Source organism: Crocodylus porosus, unplaced genomic scaffold (assembly GCF_001723895.1).
Source record: "Crocodylus porosus isolate Cpor-Errol unplaced genomic scaffold, CroPor_comp1, whole genome shotgun sequence".
Taxonomy (NCBI): Eukaryota; Metazoa; Chordata; order Crocodylia; family Crocodylidae; genus Crocodylus; species Crocodylus porosus.
The window spans coordinates 5,588,607-5,608,437 of NW_017728928.1; the positions used below are offsets into that span (position 1 = coordinate 5,588,607).

Consider the following 19,831-nt stretch of genomic DNA (forward strand, 5'->3'; position numbering starts at 1 on the left):
TGAAGGGGAACTACTACAGAGTCTTCCTTGGTCTTCACATCAGGTCACAGAGATAGTACTATGCAACTTAATTGCCCATTCATCCAGTGTAACGAATGAAGTGACTAGTCAGTGACAGGCTCACAAACTAAAGGCTGAAATTTGTCAGAGTTCATTTTTGGAAATATTGTAATTTGTGCTTAAAAAGTCAAGCAACCTCCGTTCCTGGGAATGCCATCTTTCCTCCCTCCTCTCCCCAACAAGCATAGTTTGTAGCAGTGTTTCTCTACCTACTGCAAAACAGACCAGGCTATATAGCAATAAGATAGCAAAGAAGAGCAGAACAGATTGCTTCTGAGGAAAACATTGGGAGTTATTGATCTGTATAGATAGAGGAGAATGGTCTGCTGCAACTTTCTTGGGTCAAAACAGCAAAGTTCAATTATCTGCAAGACAAAGAGTCTGTTTTGCACCATCCTGAGAGGTTTCAGGATTGGTTTTCATCCTGTAGGAGAATGCAAAACCTCTTTTCGACTGTTTTATGAAAAGTAGAATCTATTTTCTGATTAAAACATGATTTTTATTTTTTTTTATTCAGGAAGGATTTTTTTGGGCCCAGGACTCACTGGTCACTTCTGATAGGATGGGAGGAAACTCTCACTCTTCTTTGAATGGGCAGAACAGGGACTTCAACCTGGGTATCCTATATCCCAGACTCTGAGTGTCCCATGGGTATAGATTCATAGATGCTGGGGTCGAGTCTGACTGGTATGCCAGTTCTTTAACCATCAACAGAGCCATGTCTGTCTGTCTCTTTGTCTAAACACATAAAATGCTCTTGTGAGATATTAGTCAAACATTCTGTTAGTATAACCAAATCTATCTTTTAACTATCATTTTTAAGATGTAATAGTAGACCCTTTGATTTATGTCAACTGTAATAATGAACTATTTTTACTTTTGTAAGAGGCAACAAGGCTGCATGGCACAATGTTCTGTTTTTTGCTCCTTTCCCAGAATGATAGTGTGTAACCAAGTGATGAAGTATATTTTGGATAAGATAGATAAAGAAGAAAAACAGGCAGCAAAGAAACGGAAGCGAGAAGAGAGTGTAGAGCAGAAGCGAAGCAAACAGAACGCTACCAAGCTCTCAGCTCTGCTTTTCAAACACAAAGAACAGCTGAAAGCTGAAATACTGAAAAAAAGAGCACTTCTGGACAAAGACCTACAAATTGAAGTGCAGGTAAGAGCAGCTCCTCCTAATGACCAGCAGGGTTTTTTAGTTTGGGGGAAATATTTCCATAATTTTTTACCAGCTTATTTGTTGAGGCTTTGAGGAATTGGTTTCCTCGTACACAGATTGGTGCAGGTGTTTTCTTTACTTTTATGCCTCTGATGTTTATCTCACTGTTTCTTGCTGCTCCCTGAGATAGAAAGTTTTGGCACATTGACTAATATGCCAAAACTATCTTGTGTCTCATTGGACAAAATCAACTTGTAAGATGTATGTGTGGGGTGAGGGAAGGGATAGAACTTCCTCTTGTACCTTCACCTCCCTCCAGAGGAAATAGGTTTGTCGCTGCCAGGACGCGACTAGCTGTTCTCGGGCCGCTCTTCCCTGTGGGGTTGGAGTTATCCCTTGTCGGCGCTTCCGCCGCTGCCCGAGCGAATGTTGTCTGCCTGACTCCTTGACCCCGTTCCCGCCTGCCACGACTTGATGTTATCAGTGTTGGGGTCAATTGTCATGCATGCCTGTGGCCCAGGGTTCCCCAGCAGTCACACTCGGGGCTCCGCCGAGGGCTTGCATTTTTTCTACTTCTGTTTTCACTTCGGATGTTAGGTGATGCGGCAGAGGCCGCCATCGGTCCCTAACTGTGGTTCCTGGAAGCGTCAGAATTGGGTGAAACGCATTCTTCCCCTTCCCCGGGTTTTCTGAAAAGACCTCCTGGAATTCCCCGAGGAGCTCCCATACTTCTTTCTTTTGGGCCGGAGTGAGCTCGGTGCCCATACGAACCTCTTTCATCAACTCGGGAGTTTCCTTTTCCTTGTCAGATTCTTGTAACCTCGAGTTCTTGACCAACTTGGTCATGAAAGCGGCCCAGCCCTCAGGCTGGTGCCACTCCCGCAATAGGTTGACGTGAGATATTTGCCTGGGTCTTGGATGGCCCGGACGATGGACTTCATAATCAACTGGGCCAACTCCGTGTAATTTCAAAGGGGCCTTGCCACTGGGTCAGGAGTTTGCTAGGTGAGGTGGGCAACAGGACCGGTAACTTTTGTCCAGGTTGAAATTCACGCTGCTTAGCATGGGCGTCGTATCTTTCCTTCTGATGTTGTTGGGCCTGTCGTAAATTACCTGCGGCCAATTCTCGCGCATTCTGGACCCATTGTTGGAACGCCTGCTGATATCTTGAGGGATTGTTGATAAGTGTCGGGCCTTGTCCCCATCTCTCACGAAGAATCTGCAGGAGTCCTCGCGGCTGGTGGCCCAGTACCAATTCAAATGGGGAGTATCCTAATGGCTCGGAAGGGGCATCTCTCAGCACCAATAAGGCTAGCGGTAGCATCAAGTCCCACCGCCGTGGGTCCCCTTGTATACACCTCCTCAGCACCCCCTTCAGCGTTCCATTCAGCCGTTCTACCAGCCCGTTGGTTTGGGGGTGGTAAACGGACGTCCACAGCTGCCTGATTTGCAGAGTCTAGCAGACTCCCTGTAGAACTACGGACATGAAGTTCCTGCCCTGGTCCGTAAGTATCTCATGGGGAATCCCCATGCGAGAGATCCATTTCACTAACTCTTCCGCTATTTTTGGAGCTGTTACTGTTCTCGGGTACGGCATCAGGGTGTCTTGTGGCATGGCCGATAAACACCAAAATGTACTGATACCCATTGCTACTGCGTGGTAGTGGCCCTACTATGTCCATTGCTATTCTTGAAAAAGGCAAGTCGATTATCAGCATCGGCCTCAGAGGGGCACGAGGTGGTTGGTCTTCTCTGGCCCTTTGGCAGACGGGGCATTGCGCGCACTGGCGGGCTATGTCCTCACCTATTTTAGGTCAAAAGAACCACCTCGATATTTTCTCTAATGTGCGGTCCCTCCCCAAGTGGCCTCCAGCTGGACTGGCATGGGCCAATACCCACACAGCTCTCCGGAAACATTCTGGCACCACTAGATGCCTCTTCTCTTCCTCTCCAGCCCTACCCAACAATACCCTGTAGAGGAGGTTGTTCCTTACCTCGAAATAGCTGGCTGGGCCTGCCCTGGATGTTTGTTGTGAGGATCCATCCATGGCTTGATCCCAGGGTCCTTGCAATCCCAGGTCGTCTTCTTGGGCCTGCCTAAACTGCTGGCCACTGGCGAGGTCACGTAGATTGACAAAAGGCTCTTCCGTCTCATCCACAGGGTTGTTCCGCTCTCTGGCGTCGCCAAGCCAGACTTCCCAGGTTCTCAGGGATCTCCAGGTGGTCTCCACGTCCCGCACCCTGTCCATGACGTCATATAGAGGGGCCCAGTCTTGGCCCAACAGCATGTCACAGGCCAGACGCGGGGCTAAGCCCACTAATAAGTCTCCCTGGTATTCCATAACCCGAAAATCAAGCCACACTCAACGCATAGCTTGGGACTCCCCATGGAGACACGCAGTGTTCACCAACTCAGCCCAGCGGTTCCGATGTTCCTTCACCAGACTGGCCTTTACCATCGACTGAGCACACCCAGAGTCTAACACAGCCTTTACCGGGCAGCCCTCAATCCAAGCCTTTACTACTGGGCACTGCCACACCAGGCCCTCGCCTCCAACCCCATAACTGCAATCCATCAGCTTGCCTTGGGCGGGCTCCCTTCCTAGTTCTATTCCTCCCCTTGGAGAACTACGCGGCTGCCACCTTTCTGCAGCCCTTTCTGGACACTCTTGCGAAATGCACCCCTCATCCGCAGTGATAGCAGACCATGTCTCCGCCTTGATTCTTGGGGCTGGTTTTCTGCCACTCGGCTTCCCTGGCAGCTGGCGCCGGAGGTGTGGTCCCACGCCTCTTGCGTGGGTAGCATGCCTCCGCAGCTGTGAAGGCCTAGGCTAGTTTTAATGCTTCATCACAAGAGGCAGGTGAGTGCTGATGGACCCATCTCTGGGTCCTTTCCTCCAAGTCAATTAAGAACTGTTCTAATATAACCTCATCGACTATCATGGCAACCGTACATGAAGGCAAACTAACCCATTTCCCAAAGAGATCTCGTAACCGTTGCAGGAGGAGTCTTGGCCGATTCTCTTTTGCCCCTTTCTTGGCCCTAAAAAGCCATCGATAATGTTCTGGACTGATATCTAATCAGTAGAGAATGGCTGCCTTGAAAGCCTCATAATCCAGGGCTTCCTCACGTGTGAGAGCCCTATACGCTGCCTGGGCTTTGCCTACCACCAGAGCCCCTAACTGACTTGCCCATAATAGCCTATCGAGGCCAGTGCTAACCGCGTGTCGTTCAAAGGCCTCAGTGTAAGCCTCGGGATCGTCCTCTGACGTCATCTTTGGCATCCGTGAAGTGGACGAGCTCTGCTGCATCCAGTCTTGTTGCCGTTCCAGCATCCTCTGCTGGGTCCCGGCAAGCTGTGTCAGCACCTGGAGGTTCTGCCCCAACAGGTCAGTCGTCGCCATGTCCGTCGGTTGCATTTTCTTTAGCTAATCCCCTGACACTTTCCCGGCCAATGCACCACTCTGTCGCCACCGGGACGCGACTAGCTGTTCTCGGGCTGCTCTTCCCCGTGGGGTTGGAGTTATCCCTTGTCGGCGCTCCCGCCACTGCCCAAGCAAATGTTGTCTGCCCGACTCCTTGACCCCGTTCCCGCCTGCCACGACTTGATGTTATCAGTGTTGGGGTCAATTGTCGTGCATGCCCGTGGCCCAGGGTTCCCTGGCGGTCACACTTAGGGCTCCGCCACTCCTGCACCCCGGTCTCACACCTCCTTACGGTGCTGTCAAGCCGTTAGTTATCTTGCTCTAGGATTATTACTGAAATAGGGGCCAGCTTCCCTTCTGCAACCGAGACTATACCTACTACTGGTCTAATGCCCCCTGGTCTCCCCTAGAACTCAGGGAATAGATGAGCATAACACAAAACACGAAAAAGGCTTAACACAAACTGGGCGTACCGCCCCTTTAATTGCCCCCCCCCCACCTTACAGAAGCCCCGTCTGCTTCATGCCTCGGCGTTCAGTTCTAGCCCCATTCCCTGGTGCCTCCTGGTCCAGCGGCGGCGGGTCCTCTGGAGGCACGTTTCTCGGGGGCTTCCCGTCGTCAGGGATACCCTCTGTAGTACTACAGGGGCGATCCCGGGTCTCCCTGCCAGTTGCCTCTACGGCGATGCTCCCGCGGCGTCCCTGCCTCTTCTTTTCCCCGTCCGGGGTGCTTCTCCCCTCGTGCTCCGCTGTTCTTGCTGGTCCGAGCGGCGAGGGCGTTGGGAGCAGCGTCTCCCCCTTCTCTCTGCCTCCCGCGGCATGTGCCGCCATTTTTATTTGAGCCAGCCGGCACTCCGGGCTTGCGTCACGGGCCGGCCGCAGCTGTATAAACAAGCGGCTGACGAGCCGCGCGGTCTCCCTTCCCCAGCTCAGGAGTTGCCGGTAAGGTTTCTGTACAAATGGGGTGATATCTCTGCAGGAAGGGAAAGATCTGGATTAGAGGTGTTCTTTGTAGGTCCCCATAAATTCTAGGGCTTGCTGTGTTTTGTTCCTTTTGTACTCGCTCTCTGTAAGGGCATCAGATCTCCAGGTGACGCACGGCAACAAAAATGTATGAAGGAATTTCAGGTAACGGCCGCTCAGTTTTTATGAACTCCTTTTCAGTCAACTCTCAGGAGAGCTTAGAAATGGTGAGCTACAAGCGCTGGAACTGTGAAAGAAGGAACTTTGAACAAAGAGTTTCTTCTTCACTTAGAGTTGAAGGAGCTGGAAAATTTGGAGTATGGTATTTGTACCTGCCACCAGTGACCATGTGTCAGAGTTTTCCAATTGCTGTAGGAGTTGTCCCACTGTCTCACTAATCAGTGAAGATGCAAAAATGAGATTTCTGAGGGTTGGTATTGAGTTGAAAGATTGTTACCCAGTGCTTTTCACAAAAGATCTTGTGCCCTGCTTTTTTCAGTGCCATTTGACACTAGTTTATTCTGCTGTTAAATGCCTTGGATCACCCTTTACCTGCCCAAGGAGTGACCAACAGTGACTACAAACTGAAAATAGATCTCCCATATGGCTGTGTACTTCTGTATTATCAGTTCTGTGCACACTATTTCGAATCCAAATGGCACAATTTCCATTAATAGAAAACTATTAATTTTACTACTTCAATAAAATACCCGAAACCTCTGTGATAATTCTTTTAATTTTGAAGGCTGCCTCCACCCTGTGATTCTGCTTTTATATATCTGGTCTGTTTATTAACCAGTTGCACTCCACCTTCTCAACAGTCTTTTGTGATAGAATTAGAAAGAAGGTTACCTGTCCAATGATTACTAGACACCTCTATTTAACGTTATGTTAATCTTGGATTTTGCACTTTAAATTATGTGAGTGGTTTTTCCTCGTTTGAATGTAGTGGGATTTGAGGCTGGGTTCTCAACCTGTTATGAAATATTCTCACAAGGTGTCCTTTTTCTTTGCATTATTTAATCTGCTTTAGGAAGAGCTAAAGAAGGACCTGACGAAAATTAAGAAAGAAAAAGAAAAAGCACAGGCAGCTGCCGCTGCTGCTGCAGTGGCGGCAGCGGCGGCGGCGGCTGCTGCAGCTGCTGCTGCTGCAGCATCGGCATCGGCACCCCCACCCCCCCCTCCACCCCCACCTCCACCTCCACCACCGCAACACACAACCAGCATCACATCCCCAACCACACCCCCCACACCACTATCTTCCCAGAAGAGAAAACGAGAGGAGGAGAAAGAGTCTTCGGCTTCCAAGTCCAAGAAAAAAAAAATGATCTCTACTACCTCAAAGGAAACCAAGAAGGACACAAAGCTTTACTGCATCTGTAAAACGCCTTATGATGATTCTAAGTGAGTAGTGAAGGCTGCGTACTTGCATTTTGCATTGTTGGTCCAGCTTTAGTATTTAGCTCTTAGTCTGAGGTAGTTATTAGAAACGGTAGTAGAAAAAAATCAGGTGCTGTTGCAATGAGCATGCAGGTACTGAAGAATAAGCAGTCTGTGGATTGCACCCACAATTACCAATCTCTTAACTCTTGTGATTTATATTTTTCCTTGTTTGCATGTTTCCATTGTATGACCTTTCTGTCTCACATGCACATATTCTTTTATTTCACTCTGTTCTTTCTTTTGCCATTCTGCCTCTGCCTTGGAAGCGAATAAGTATGCCCTTGTGTTCCTTTTAATGAGTAGGTGGTTGGAGTTCTTGTGAGAGGTTTGGTACTGTCATCTTGGAAATCAGATTTTTCTGTAATTCACTGGCTAACAGAGCTATTGGACTGCAGTTCATTTTGGACAGTGTTTCATGCTGAAATACCATTTTTATTTTTTAACACTATTACCCTTGACTCCTATTGAGTATAAAACGTAAATCGAACTAAAATGTAAGTCAAACTAAAAAATGCCATATTACCCGGTATGGGGATGTAAGCATTTGACAAAATGAAAACTGCAGTTCCCCACAAAATTCTGGTTGTGGAAAGAAAGTCATGCCCTAATGTAAAGGGAGAGCTTCCTAACTTTTAATAGTTTGTGAAGAAGTTAGTAAATGATGGACTTCATAGCTCATTCAATTGGAATTGGATGTTACGCATTTCACCTCTAGTTTATTGGCTGTAACCCTGCTCAAGTCAGCAGTGAGCCGAGCTGCTTTTGTCTGAGCTGCATGACGGTAAATGTAAACTTAGTTTGGTCTTGGTGGATGTTTGTCCACTTAACAAAAATGACTTAATTCTAAAAGGACTAATTGGTGTCTTTAGTAGTTTCAGTGGCAATGCCAAGAATTAAAAGTCATGGAAACTGAACTATACTTTAACCCAATTAGTGCCTTTTCCAGGTCAAAGATGAATATACTTGTATACCTTTCATATTGACATCGCTCCCATCATTATGGCATCATATCAGTGTGGGGAAGTTTTAGACTGTAGCCTTATGCTGCAGTTGGTTCAGAGAGGGAGAACTTTAGCTTCACATCTGTCGCTGATCTATCTCCCTCAATGGGAAAAGTGCTGTATTAGACTTTATTGCTCCGTAAACTTAGCAGGATACCCTGTTCTCATTTAGCAATGGTGAAGTGAGCACGAGCCATGTCCATTTCCTTACTGGGGTAAGCACTGGAAACCTCTTCCAGGAAAATAATGTAAACTGACCAAATTGCATGGACTTGGTCCATTACCCATTCAAGGCAGCTGGAATCTCTCCATTGACTTCAGTGGGTATTGAATTGAGCCCATAAAATAATGTGATGACAAAGTGCGTCCTCACAGTCTAAAAGGAGGAGACCTTTACTTGAGTAACAGAAGGAAGGTTTTACACACATGCAGTGTGAACAGTCTAGAAACTGCTGTAGCAATATGATTCAGTCTTGGTGCTTTACTTATAAATTTTGAATCATTATATTTCTGTATAGGATGACTATGGTGCTGAGCTGAAATGTGTTTTAACTTATTCACTGTTAGGCTGGCAAAGAGCTTATTTGAAAAAAATGACTTTGCTTAGTGTCTTAATAAATGAAATGGGCTTCGGATACCTCCTTTTGTGCTGGTATCATCTGCATTTCAGATGAGAGAAATGCAGTTCAAATTCATTCTTGAAACTTGAGCTGGTCCTGAGAGAGAACCTGCAAGATGAGAAAAGGTACTTCATCAGTTTGTCGGAATGCCCTGGACTCAGCGAGCCCATTCTTAGCTCGTGTGTCTTTAGGATTTTGCTGCAGGTTTTTCGCATGTAGTTCTTCAGTAATGACACTGAATTATTTTAAGGGTTTGCTCATCTTCTGGATGTGGAGCGGGTCAGTCAGGGTATCCTTCTAAAGTTTATATTTGTAATTTCCCACTTGCTGGTTAAAAACATTGCATGAAGATGGCCCAGTAGTCTAGAGGGAAGGCAAAACATCCATGTTTTAGATCTGATTTTGCTACCAGACCTGCAGGAGCTGTTACACCGGGGGGCCTGGTGCTCTTGTTCCATGCAGCAGAAGAAGCGCAGTGCCAGACTGAGCTGGCATGAAGGGAAATGCAACTAGTCCTTTGTAGAATGATTGTTTATTAGATTTTTGGATGCGACTGACTGCATAAAGGAAGAAGGGAAGAAATAAGTTGTCAAGGAAATTTTGGAGTGACCCATTGGGTAGGGAAGCATTTTTTTAACCTAGCAGTGTGGTCTAGATGAGGCTTGATGCGATGGGAAGTCTTGGTGCATGTTCCAAGATGTTGTTTGGAGATGTGTGTTTCATGGATCATGTAATTAATGCAGGCCATCCTAGCGTATAGCCAGTATGTTTGCCTCATAACTGTCCAGTGCCTGATGTAGATTAGGAGAAAGTGGCATCAAAAGTTAGTACATAGGAGGTAATATGTGGCAAAAGGTTTATTAATTCTTTAGAAGCCTGAGAATCTGCATCAGTTTGCTTTTGGCTAGGCAGAAAGAGGGACTGAGGAGCCTAACATTTTTTCCCCCCCATGGTTGGTTGTGCTAGTCCTAGGTACATTTTGGGATATCCATACACAAAGTGCTGTCAAACATCCTTGCATAATATCCTACGAGTTTCTTACACCATTCTGTGCAAGGTCCATTCACATGACTCTGTATGGGATTTTTGTTTTTGTACCTTCCCCAGCTCCCCTTCACTTCGTGTCATACCATATCTGGTTCTGTCACGTAGTTTTGTCTGAGAACAGGCATTTATTCTCCAAAGAATAGTCTGCGTCCCAATTTGTTATAATTCTGAGAAGCTGAATCTCTGTTTTTGGGCTCCCACAGAGAAATTAAAGAATGACAACACCCATTGTCCTCGCACAGTTTTCCTTCACATCATGTTATACCAATATGTATTCTACACATGGCTGGTATGCATGTTCCTTGTAGTATACTTGTAACTTCTAGTTAATGTTTGCGCTTTGCTTTGTTTTTTTAAATTAACTAAGACCTACATTTTCAAATCTTAAGAAACTGCCTTGAAGATGAAGTGGCTTCTGAGCTGCTGTTTTGAAAATGTAAATCTTTTTCTTTGGCCTTGTCTTTTTGTGCCTTTTACAGTTTTTTCACATATATGCTCATATAAAAGAGATGTTTTCAGTCCAATTTTTTTCAAAGTCCAGTACATATCGATTGACTTGTGTTTTATTACACTGTCCTTTGAAATTGGCCCAACTGACTTTATTGACAGGATAGCTGCAGCAACAGATGCGAGTCTTGCAAGGATAGATGGCAGGAGACAGAGAAACCAAGTCAGGAAACCGCAGAAGCAGGCAGTATGCAAGTGCATCAGAAACAGGAATGCAGGGAAAAGTGCCATGCCATTTGAAATGACAATTACATTGTCATTTTCATTGTGAATACTTTTAGGTTCTATATTGGCTGTGATCTTTGTACTAACTGGTTTCATGGAGAATGTGTTGGCATCACAGAAAAGGAGGCTAAGAAAATGGATGTGTACATCTGTAATGATTGTAAACGGGCACAAGAGGGCAGCAGTGAGGAATTGTACTGTATCTGCAGAACACCTTATGATGAGTCACAGTGAGTTCTGATAAGAACCTCTTATTTAATATTTAGGTAGCAAACTGCACTGACGTTGGTTACTTTTCCTTGCAAAGAGAAAAAAAATATTCTGCATATGTTGTATCCTGTAGTATTACAAATTCCTTTTCAATATTTCTTTTTCCCCCCAAATATTGCTTTACAGTGAATATATTGGGTATGTAGGAAAAGTGAAGTTTTTAATGTGTGTTTAATTTTTAAAAGGGAGGTAGAAAGAATTGACACAAAATTTGAGTGCATAGTTGGGACTTTCAGTGCTTGAAATTATAGTATCTTGTGTGATTTTAGGTTAGAAAAATTATTCTGAGCATGGGGTATATGGGTTGTACCTTTACTTTATGGCTTTGTGTTACCAGAATGCCCCTGTTATAGTCACCTACAAGATCTTGGCTTCCATCTGAAAAATGTTTGTCAGAGGTTTGAAATGGGAGCCCAAGAAAGTAGTTCTGTTTACATGTATGAAATGTTTCTGGAATCGCTTGTTGTGTGAAACATCTGGCATCACACTGATACTTTGATCTTTAAATCTGACAAAGGACATTTGAGACCTTGATTTCCTGAAAATACTTCTCTAATTTTACACTACAGATAATTGTGAAATAAAATTGTAAAGTAATTCAGGTGTTAATTTTATTTGTAAATGCTAAGTCTGCATGACTGAATTGGCATGTTTACGACAAAAATGGCATGTTAAGTACAGCTTCTTATCATGCAAAGCACCTGGTACAAAATATTATGAACCTGAGTTTTTAAATGAAAAGGATAATATCACTAATATTTTTCTTTCGGGTCTTGCAGATTTTACATTGGCTGTGACCGATGTCAGAACTGGTATCACGGGCGCTGTGTCGGTATTTTGCAAAGTGAGGCAGATCTCATTGATGAGTATGTCTGTCCTCAGTGTCAGTCTACAGAAGATGCCATGACCGTACTCAGTCCACTGACTGATAAAGATTACGAGGGATTAAAAAGAGTACTACGTTCTTTACAGGTGAGGAAAGGGCATACACTGGGAGAGGAGCATACTTGGCATGCCCTAGGTAGAGTAGAAGTTTATGTAAAAGGTCTTTGTTTAAGACTGATATTTGATCTCCTGTAGCTTCTGAATGTCTTAAGGATAAGTAATGAGCTGCTTTTTTCTATAGCATTAACACGCACAGTAGCATTTAAGGTAAATGGAAGAAAGCCACTGCCTCCAAATTAGGGATGGAATTGGAACAGAGTTTGGTTTGGTTTTGAATGAAAGAGGATAACTGTACTGAGTGTGAAGGAAGCTGACAATCAGAATATGAAGAGCAGATCAGTAGCCTTTTGGGGTAGTTAGTGGAAGGTGTCAACAGTAATAGCAAATGTAGTATTCTAATTATGTAATTTGACTTGCAATCAAAAGTTGGATAGGCATTAATGAATTTGCAGGACTGAGATTTTAAGCTGTAAAAGACTTATCATTAGATTCTTCTTTAATGCAAGATCACTTCTGAAGATTGATCCCTGTGATTTCATGTTGGCAGGAAAAATGAAACGCCTCATGCTGTGTTATAATGTTCTTGTTGGTTTAAATGCCATCCCAAAACCTACCTTTGCAGACATTAAAACATTAGCAGCAGAATAATGCAATAAGTAACATGCAGCAAAGTAATCTTGGTTTGCCATTGCATGGATTTTTTTGGTGACAGATTTTAGAATACAAATGAAAACATGCAGGTGGAAAAACAGTAATGATCCAGTTTTAAAAGTATGCAGCACCCTCAGCTTTTACAGAATTCAGTGCCGGCTTCTTCACTAGTTTAAGCCAGTGCCCTGTACTGTTCAGTTATGTCATAAGGCAAACTACCCGTTACATCAAATTGTACATTTATAAAATAAAAATGACTCTGCTTGGGGACTAGATCAAGTTCAGCAAATTGTGCTACAGTCATTCCCAAACTAGCATGAATGAAAACAAGGTAATAATTTGCTATGCTCTTGTAATTGTCTTTTCTTTCTTGGTAGGCTCACAAGATGGCGTGGCCATTCCTAGAACCAGTGGATCCCAATGATGCACCAGATTATTATGGTGTTATCAAAGAACCTATGGGTAAGGTGCTTCTAAAATATAGCAAGATGTGCTAGGTGGTGACAAGCCAGTAATGTGAATTAAAAATATACCCATATAGATTGTCTTCATCCAAAGATTCCCTTGTGCTTTTGAATTGTAGCCTCATTATGGAGACTGGTAAACTGAGACAAATATATGTTGCTTAGTTATTAGCACATAAAAAGTAATCTGGCAGAGCCAAAATGCATCTAAATTCCTACTTCTTAAGCCCATCCTTCCTACCACATGCAACAAAGGCCAATTTTCTTTATTTCTGTAGTTACTTTCAAACAGGGTAAGCTGGACCACTCACTGTAGCCCTTTTTGCTCTTTGTCTACACTTAGTACTTCCCAGAGAGAGAAATGCATACTCATGATGATTAAGAAAGAAGTTTATTTTAGTTAGGTGATAATATAGGTGTGACTTAGGTAATACAAGATAGAAAGGTTTAAAAACAGTCTTCATTTGATTTGATAATCAACTGCAGAAACTTTGATTATTCTTAAAGCTATAAAGAAAAGAATTTTTTTTTTCTGGAGACAAAGGTTGCGGTGGCCTCGTGTTTTTGCAGTGGTCCCATCAAATCTTTCTGGCTAAACAGGATTGGATAGACTTGGATACAAGGCATTGAAGGAGAACCCACTTGCTTCAAGAAATGTTGTTGCTCACTATTTCCAAGAAATGTTGTTGCTCACTATTTCTTCCCTCCTTTTAAACTATAATGCCTCTTCATAAGTAGAGATCATTGTGTCACCTGGAGCTGCTGTCTTCTGGGGGTATGCAGAGCCAGGGCACTGTTCTTGCCACACCATTTGGAATGCTAATTGTGGTGTCCTGGCAAAAATAGTTTTCACCTGAATTTTTGTGAATTTCCTAGCCTTGGTATTTAGTAGTGTTACTATAAAACTGCTGTTAGAGATGGCAGCAATCATTGATTAAAAATTGGTTCCCTTTTGAGTTTGTAAAGTGATTTGGATGTCCATTGGGATCAGGGATAATTTATACTTGCACTGTTGTTATCCTGGTGCTTCGTTAATCTAAGAATAATTTTTAAAATAACTCGCTAAAGAGTTAGTTTAAATGAATTGTTAAATCAACAGAAAAGAGCTTGTTGTATATTTGAAATCATTATTTTAATTTCTCTTATGGGTAAACAGTGCTAGGAAATGCCAAGTGATATCATTATCGCCGATTATATAATAATGAGGTTACACTGAGCATTTTGAGTGGAAGGAAGGCCACATGTTATGGATGAGAACAGATGGTATCAGTATTAGCAAATGTTTTAAGAACATAGGCCTGGGAGGACTCTTTGGGCCATTCACAGTTTTGACATTGGTAGGATAAGACAAAAACGCTTCAGAGGAATTCTGCTAAGGCAGGTAATATCTTTTTTTTTTTTTTTTTTTTTGTAGCCGAAGTTGTGCTGCAAATTTAGACCCATTCAATTTTAATTCACTTTTCTCCCTGTTTTTAATTAGTATCTGCATAAAGCAATCCTGCTGATACTTAGTTCATCTGTCCCTGCTATTTTATTTAGTCTGCCCTTGTCAGTGGGAGATGAAGGACCTGAATCTGAAATGCCAAGAGCTCCCAAGTCTGCTTTTTCTGTGATGTTAGCAGCTGATGCTCTGTCTGGTCCTACTGCGTGTTTTTCATTTGAATTCCCAATTCATTTAAACTGCAAATCCAGTTTTATGCACTGATAAACTAGAATATTAAAAGGAGCGGGGGAGGCAAAATACAGGACATAGAATCCACATGTCCTTGCACTGTGCATGTTTTCAGTTTTTTCCTAAAGACCAACTAGCTCCTCAGGAGGTTTAAAAAATTTGAATTGCTGTAACTAAATTGGGTCCATTACACATGGCGTGTAGAGTCCCGTGAGATGGGAGCAAGTTTGAAGGAGACTCCTCAGCTCACACCATGTTGTAAGGAGCATTATGAATGGATCCAAGCCAGTTGTCCTTTCACTCCCAATATTTTGACACTGTGAACTTTGTCAGGGGGATAGAAGAGCTCTTATTTTAAATATCTGTTTCTTTTGAAGACCTTGCTACCATGGAAGAGAGAATACTGAAGCGTTACTACAAAAAGGTGACGGAGTTTGTGGCAGATATGACCAAAATTTTTGATAACTGTCGTTACTACAATCCAAGTGACTCCCCCTTCTACCAGTGTGCAGAGGTTCTTGAATCATTCTTTGTACAGAAGCTAAAAGGTTTCAAGGCAAGCAGGTAAGCAGAAGAGTTTCCAGTCCATTGTCACTGTTGTGCTATTGCTAAAGTCTTCTTACTGTCATAAACGTATCCTTATGCACACATCTAACAATCTGGCACGCTCTGTATGCTTGTTAATATAGCTACATTTTGACAGGCAAGAATCTACTCAGTAAATTCCAGCTGTTGATTTTTGTCTAATTTAAGGACTAAATCTGCTTCCATTAAAGTTGCTTTGTAATACTTGTAGACCTGAATCGCACACCATCAATTATGGACAGTGTCATAATTGCAAAGAAAATTAGCAGCAACATAGCTAACACTTTATCAGTTATTACTTCCAAAAAGCAAATCAACAGGATCAGCTCCTTATCTGATTCTAGGTTTTAATGATGCATGTAAGTTAGTCTTGTTCTGCTCCAGGTTCTTTCTACACATTAAAAAAGATGGTCTCTGTTCCAGAGAGTATCCAGACTGAGAGAGATTCTAATGTGTGCAGAAATAAGCAGTTTTTATTACTTAGCTAACATCCCATCTTTTCATTTTAGTATTATTTCAGCTGAAATCTATTCGGCCCCTTTCAGGGAAGCTGCGGCAAGTTGAAATAACTCAGAATTGCAAACGCTAGTTAAAAACAAAAACAAACCCTTAGCTTTAAAGTTACCTGTCTTCAGGAAAAGATTGCTTCAAGTTACTTTCTCCAGGTTTCTAAATCATACCATCTGCCCAGTGTGTGTGCTACTGGCTATTTTTCAAAATTAAGAACCGTACGGCCTTGAGCAGAGTACCATGTACATACATGTGAGCTGTACTGTGATAATTATATTATATTTGGGCAGTTAGCAGGGCCGTTAAGGTTCAGGCGCATACTCCTTAATGTTTGTACAATAATGCACATATCCCCTGCATCATTGCAGCTTTCCATCACAGCAGTAAACCACCTGTAACTTAACTACAAGTGTAGCTGTAATACAAAGCAGCTTTTAATCAGAACGTGACTTGTGTACAGGCAATAGATTTTGTCACTTTTACCATTGAAACTGAATCATGGGAGGCTTTTATCCAAGCCAGTTAAACAGTTAATTACAACTAAAAATGGCACTTCTCCATACTTTTGGAAGTTTCCCAGTCTTTCAGATGGGACAGATGTAAGGTCCTGGGGGAGGTAGGGCTACTTGTAGCAATCAAGCGTTGTTCCTTCTGATTTCATTTCGTAACATCTGCGTTTGTGGTGGTCACTTGCTCATGCTTGTGTTGTCTTGTTATAATGTGTTTATCCAGCATTCCCTGCGAATTGCATTGCTGCATCTTATTTGTTGCGCTTCTTTGTTTACACCATCCATATTCTTTCTTTTCTTGCAGATTGTGATATCTTTAGTCTGAACTTTTTAACTGGAATCAGAACTGGATGTTGGGTCACTTTCTTTTATTGTGTAGTACCATGACATTTAACTGCCCTAAAAAAAAAAAAACCCCAAACCCCAGATCAGTTGTCCAAATATTAATTAGTACTTTAAAATGGAAGCAGTCATTTGTCAGCAGCCATGTTGGTAGACAAAAATGTATTAAGAAGAGTATATTGCTTCTTTTGAATACTGTATTGAGAATAATGTTCTAACATTCATCTTAAAAACCATGTATTTTCAATGAATTATTTGCAGTCGCTAGTTAATAAAACTGTGAACTTTAGAGAAGAGACCTGCAGCACTCTGATCAGCAGAAACGTGGTTTTAATTTTACTGTTCAGTTTGGTTTTGGTTTTTTGGTTTTTTTTTACATATGAACACTAATTCAAAGACTTCCACATAGGTTTACATCAGCTACATTTTATTAGAAGTGATTGCGCCCTTATAAATTGTCTTTATGCCTTCCCTATGAAATTGTCTTTATGCCTTCTTGATGAGAGACTGCTATTTTGTGAACTTAACTAGGAAAATATATTCCTGGCATTTTTCATTGTCCAGTTGAAGCATCTTCTTTTGTAAACAATGGACTCCTTTTGTATTCGAGGTCAGAGATGCTTGTTTTAAAAGCGCTCGCCTGCAAATGATGAATCGGAAACAAGATGGCTGCAGTCCCCCGATAGTAATTGACCTATGGCATCCTGCTAACAAGTGTGTTCTCCCAAACAAAGGGTGCTTAATTATTCACTCTTTTGTGTATTCTGCAGGTCTCATAACAACAAACTGCAGTCTACAGCTTCTTAGAGTTCAGCGTGTTAATGTAACACACAGAGCAAGAATCTGGTTGTCTGAAAATTTTTAATTAAGAAGCCAGATGTTTTTAGTCAGGTTACCCTGACAAGACTTGATGTAAACTGCCTTTTTATTGGTCACAACAGTCAAATTATATTCTTGGCTTATTTTGTCCAAAGGACAAAGGAATAAAAATCAGCAGCACCACTTTCTTGTCAAGATCAAATTGTTGTATTATTGTGGCAGAAGCAGGAAAACTGTCTTTTGTTGAAGGAGAGAGAAAGCAAGCAAGCAAGCAAGAAAAAGATACAGTAAATGGAGTCAAATTTAACTCCATGGAAATGCCACGTCTGTTCTTCAGTGAAGAAGCTGGTTTAAAGTCCACACAGAAAACTTTGACTGTATTTATTTATTGTTGCAAAAAAGACGCTTTTTTATTGCTGCCCTCATTTGTCAGCTAATTATTTTTTCTTATAAAATCCAGCCCCGGTTACATGTAATCCATTCTGTATCTTAACATGATTCCTGTAGGTAAAAGTACAAGACCTCTAGATGTCTTTTCTTTCTATGAAAGGAGCTGCTATGTACACATGTGCACACAGACAACTGGGAATCAACAATGAGTTTATCATTCATGGTAGATGAAAACAATTAAGCTTGCATAAAAGTTGGGCTAAGTGGTCATGGACTACAGACTGTTGCCTTGAATATAACAATACAATTTGTCATTTACTCTGCACCAGACTGAAATGAGTAAAATCTATTTGAAGGTATCTTGTTTGTAAACATTTGTCAGATTCTAATTTTTTTCTTTTGTATTAAAATTCAAAATATGGATGTATATGAAACAAAATAAATGGAGATAATTGTTCTCCCCACAGATGTAGGTGTCTTTTGAATGTGCGCTAATATGTTTGTGATGTTTGGGGGGGTTCTGTTCTAATATGTAAGTATCCCGAGTAGTAAGGGAGGGAAAGGTAAGATGAGTGGAAAGGGAAATGTGACTTTATTTTTGCTACAACAGTAGCATTTATTTCTTTGTATTCTTAAGCAACTGCTACCCCTTAAAAAAAAAAAACAAAAAAAAAAACCTACAATGGTGCCAATAATTGCGTATCAGATGCTAAAGGAAGTAACATGAGACATTTCATTGTTGACTCCTGAATTAAAGTAGTGAGCAAAGTATCACCCAGGGATGAAAAAGTACTAAGTATTTGTAATTATATCTGTGAAGGGCATTGTAAGTGGTTTTGTCTCTTCCTATACAAGGAAAGCCAGTGTGAGGGATAAATGGAAGCAAACAGAGCGAGATGTGATTTGCACCTCTCTCGACTCTCTCTCTCTCTCTCTCACCCCCATTGCACGTTACTTATGTAACTGACCTTTTCTTATTAACCATTTCCAATGAATCATCCAAGATTTCTGCAGCTCTACAACCATTTTACTAGTTTTTGCACTAATTTATGATTGCTTTGTCTGACAGTGACCTGCGATTTACCTAATTATGGAGAAGCTTCCCTTGGGTTTAACCTCACCCTGCTATGCAAGACCCTTTCCTGTTAATTTCTTAGAAGTAAGACACTGCTACTGACCACAGTTCTCTTACAATTACAGGCTCAGGTGTACAGGTTCTTCTGGGTTAATTTTATCTAATAAACCCCAAATGTTTTTGTACATACAATGTTGTCATTTAACCGATATGTGAAAACTTAAGAAAATTAATTGTTCAGTGTGAAAACAAAACCCGTTCATGCTTCTTGAAATTACAAGTAGTTGCATTTAGATTATGTTGTCCTTTGATTTTTTTTTTTTAAATGCTACATATTGTATGCATTGTTGTTTAATGGGAGAAGGAGAATTCTCAAGTTCACGTTCTGAAAATTCTTTACATCTCATCACAGCTTCACAGTGTTTCTGTATTATTTATTCATATATAAATATGACATTTAAAACTTTTCTAACTGTAGGCAATACTATGTTTTTAACAAATTGTGGCAAAATGAAGAGTACTTTTTTGTACCTAATACAACATTTCGTCCTAGACAAATAAAGTAATGTGTTTGACATCAGATTTGGTGGACTTCCTGATGAAATGCTGGTTGATGATGTATCATATGTAGATCTTGACATTGTCGATAACTGCCTGGGAGTCGGTTAGTTATTTTTTTGACAAGGGAAATGTTAAACGCGTGTGTGAACTTCCATGTTGTTGAAATCTCTGTTTCATTTTTCTATTGCTGTGTAATACATGGAGACATTTTCTGGTTTTATCCTCTGTAAGGTTTTTATGGTCTTAAGTGATATTTCTGAAAAAAAATACTTTGATATCATCTGCAGGAAGAATATAATTCCTGTAAATATACTGAAAAAAAGTCCTTACTGTTCGGTTTCTTGAAGGAGCTTGAATATGAGCTTGGGGTGTATTGTATCGCTCCAGCGACCACCTTCCTTTTAATGTCTCTTTGTATTATAATAATGTAAAATTCAGAGTTTCCGTTATGTTTTAACATTGGTTGTGGGGGACCTGAACTAACCTTGCTTCACATAACGTTCTTCATAATTTTGTCGTCCGAGCTCCCCTGACTAACTTGAACGGGGTGCAGTTGTTCCTTGATTTAAATTTAATTCAACATCT

General features: G+C 41.8%; 1 protein-coding gene across 1 annotated transcript in view; it reads left to right on the forward strand.

The window, feature by feature from the left end:
* The window catches only part of BPTF (bromodomain PHD finger transcription factor), a gene marked incomplete at its 5' end in the record, with an annotated part of 82,294 nt that extends 63,671 nt beyond the window's left edge, over positions 1 to 18,623 (forward strand). Inside the window, 6 exons of the mRNA XM_019542368.1 lie at positions 997 to 1,222; positions 6,644 to 7,014; positions 11,503 to 11,695; positions 12,697 to 12,781; positions 14,833 to 15,019; positions 17,172 to 18,623. Coding sequence (XP_019397913.1) covers positions 997 to 1,222; positions 6,644 to 7,014; positions 11,503 to 11,695; positions 12,697 to 12,781; positions 14,833 to 15,019; positions 17,172 to 17,208 — 1,099 coding nt within the window. The remainder of the gene's footprint in view (positions 1 to 996; positions 1,223 to 6,643; positions 7,015 to 11,502; positions 11,696 to 12,696; positions 12,782 to 14,832; positions 15,020 to 17,171) is intronic.
* Positions 18,624 to 19,831: the final 1,208 nt, after the last annotated feature.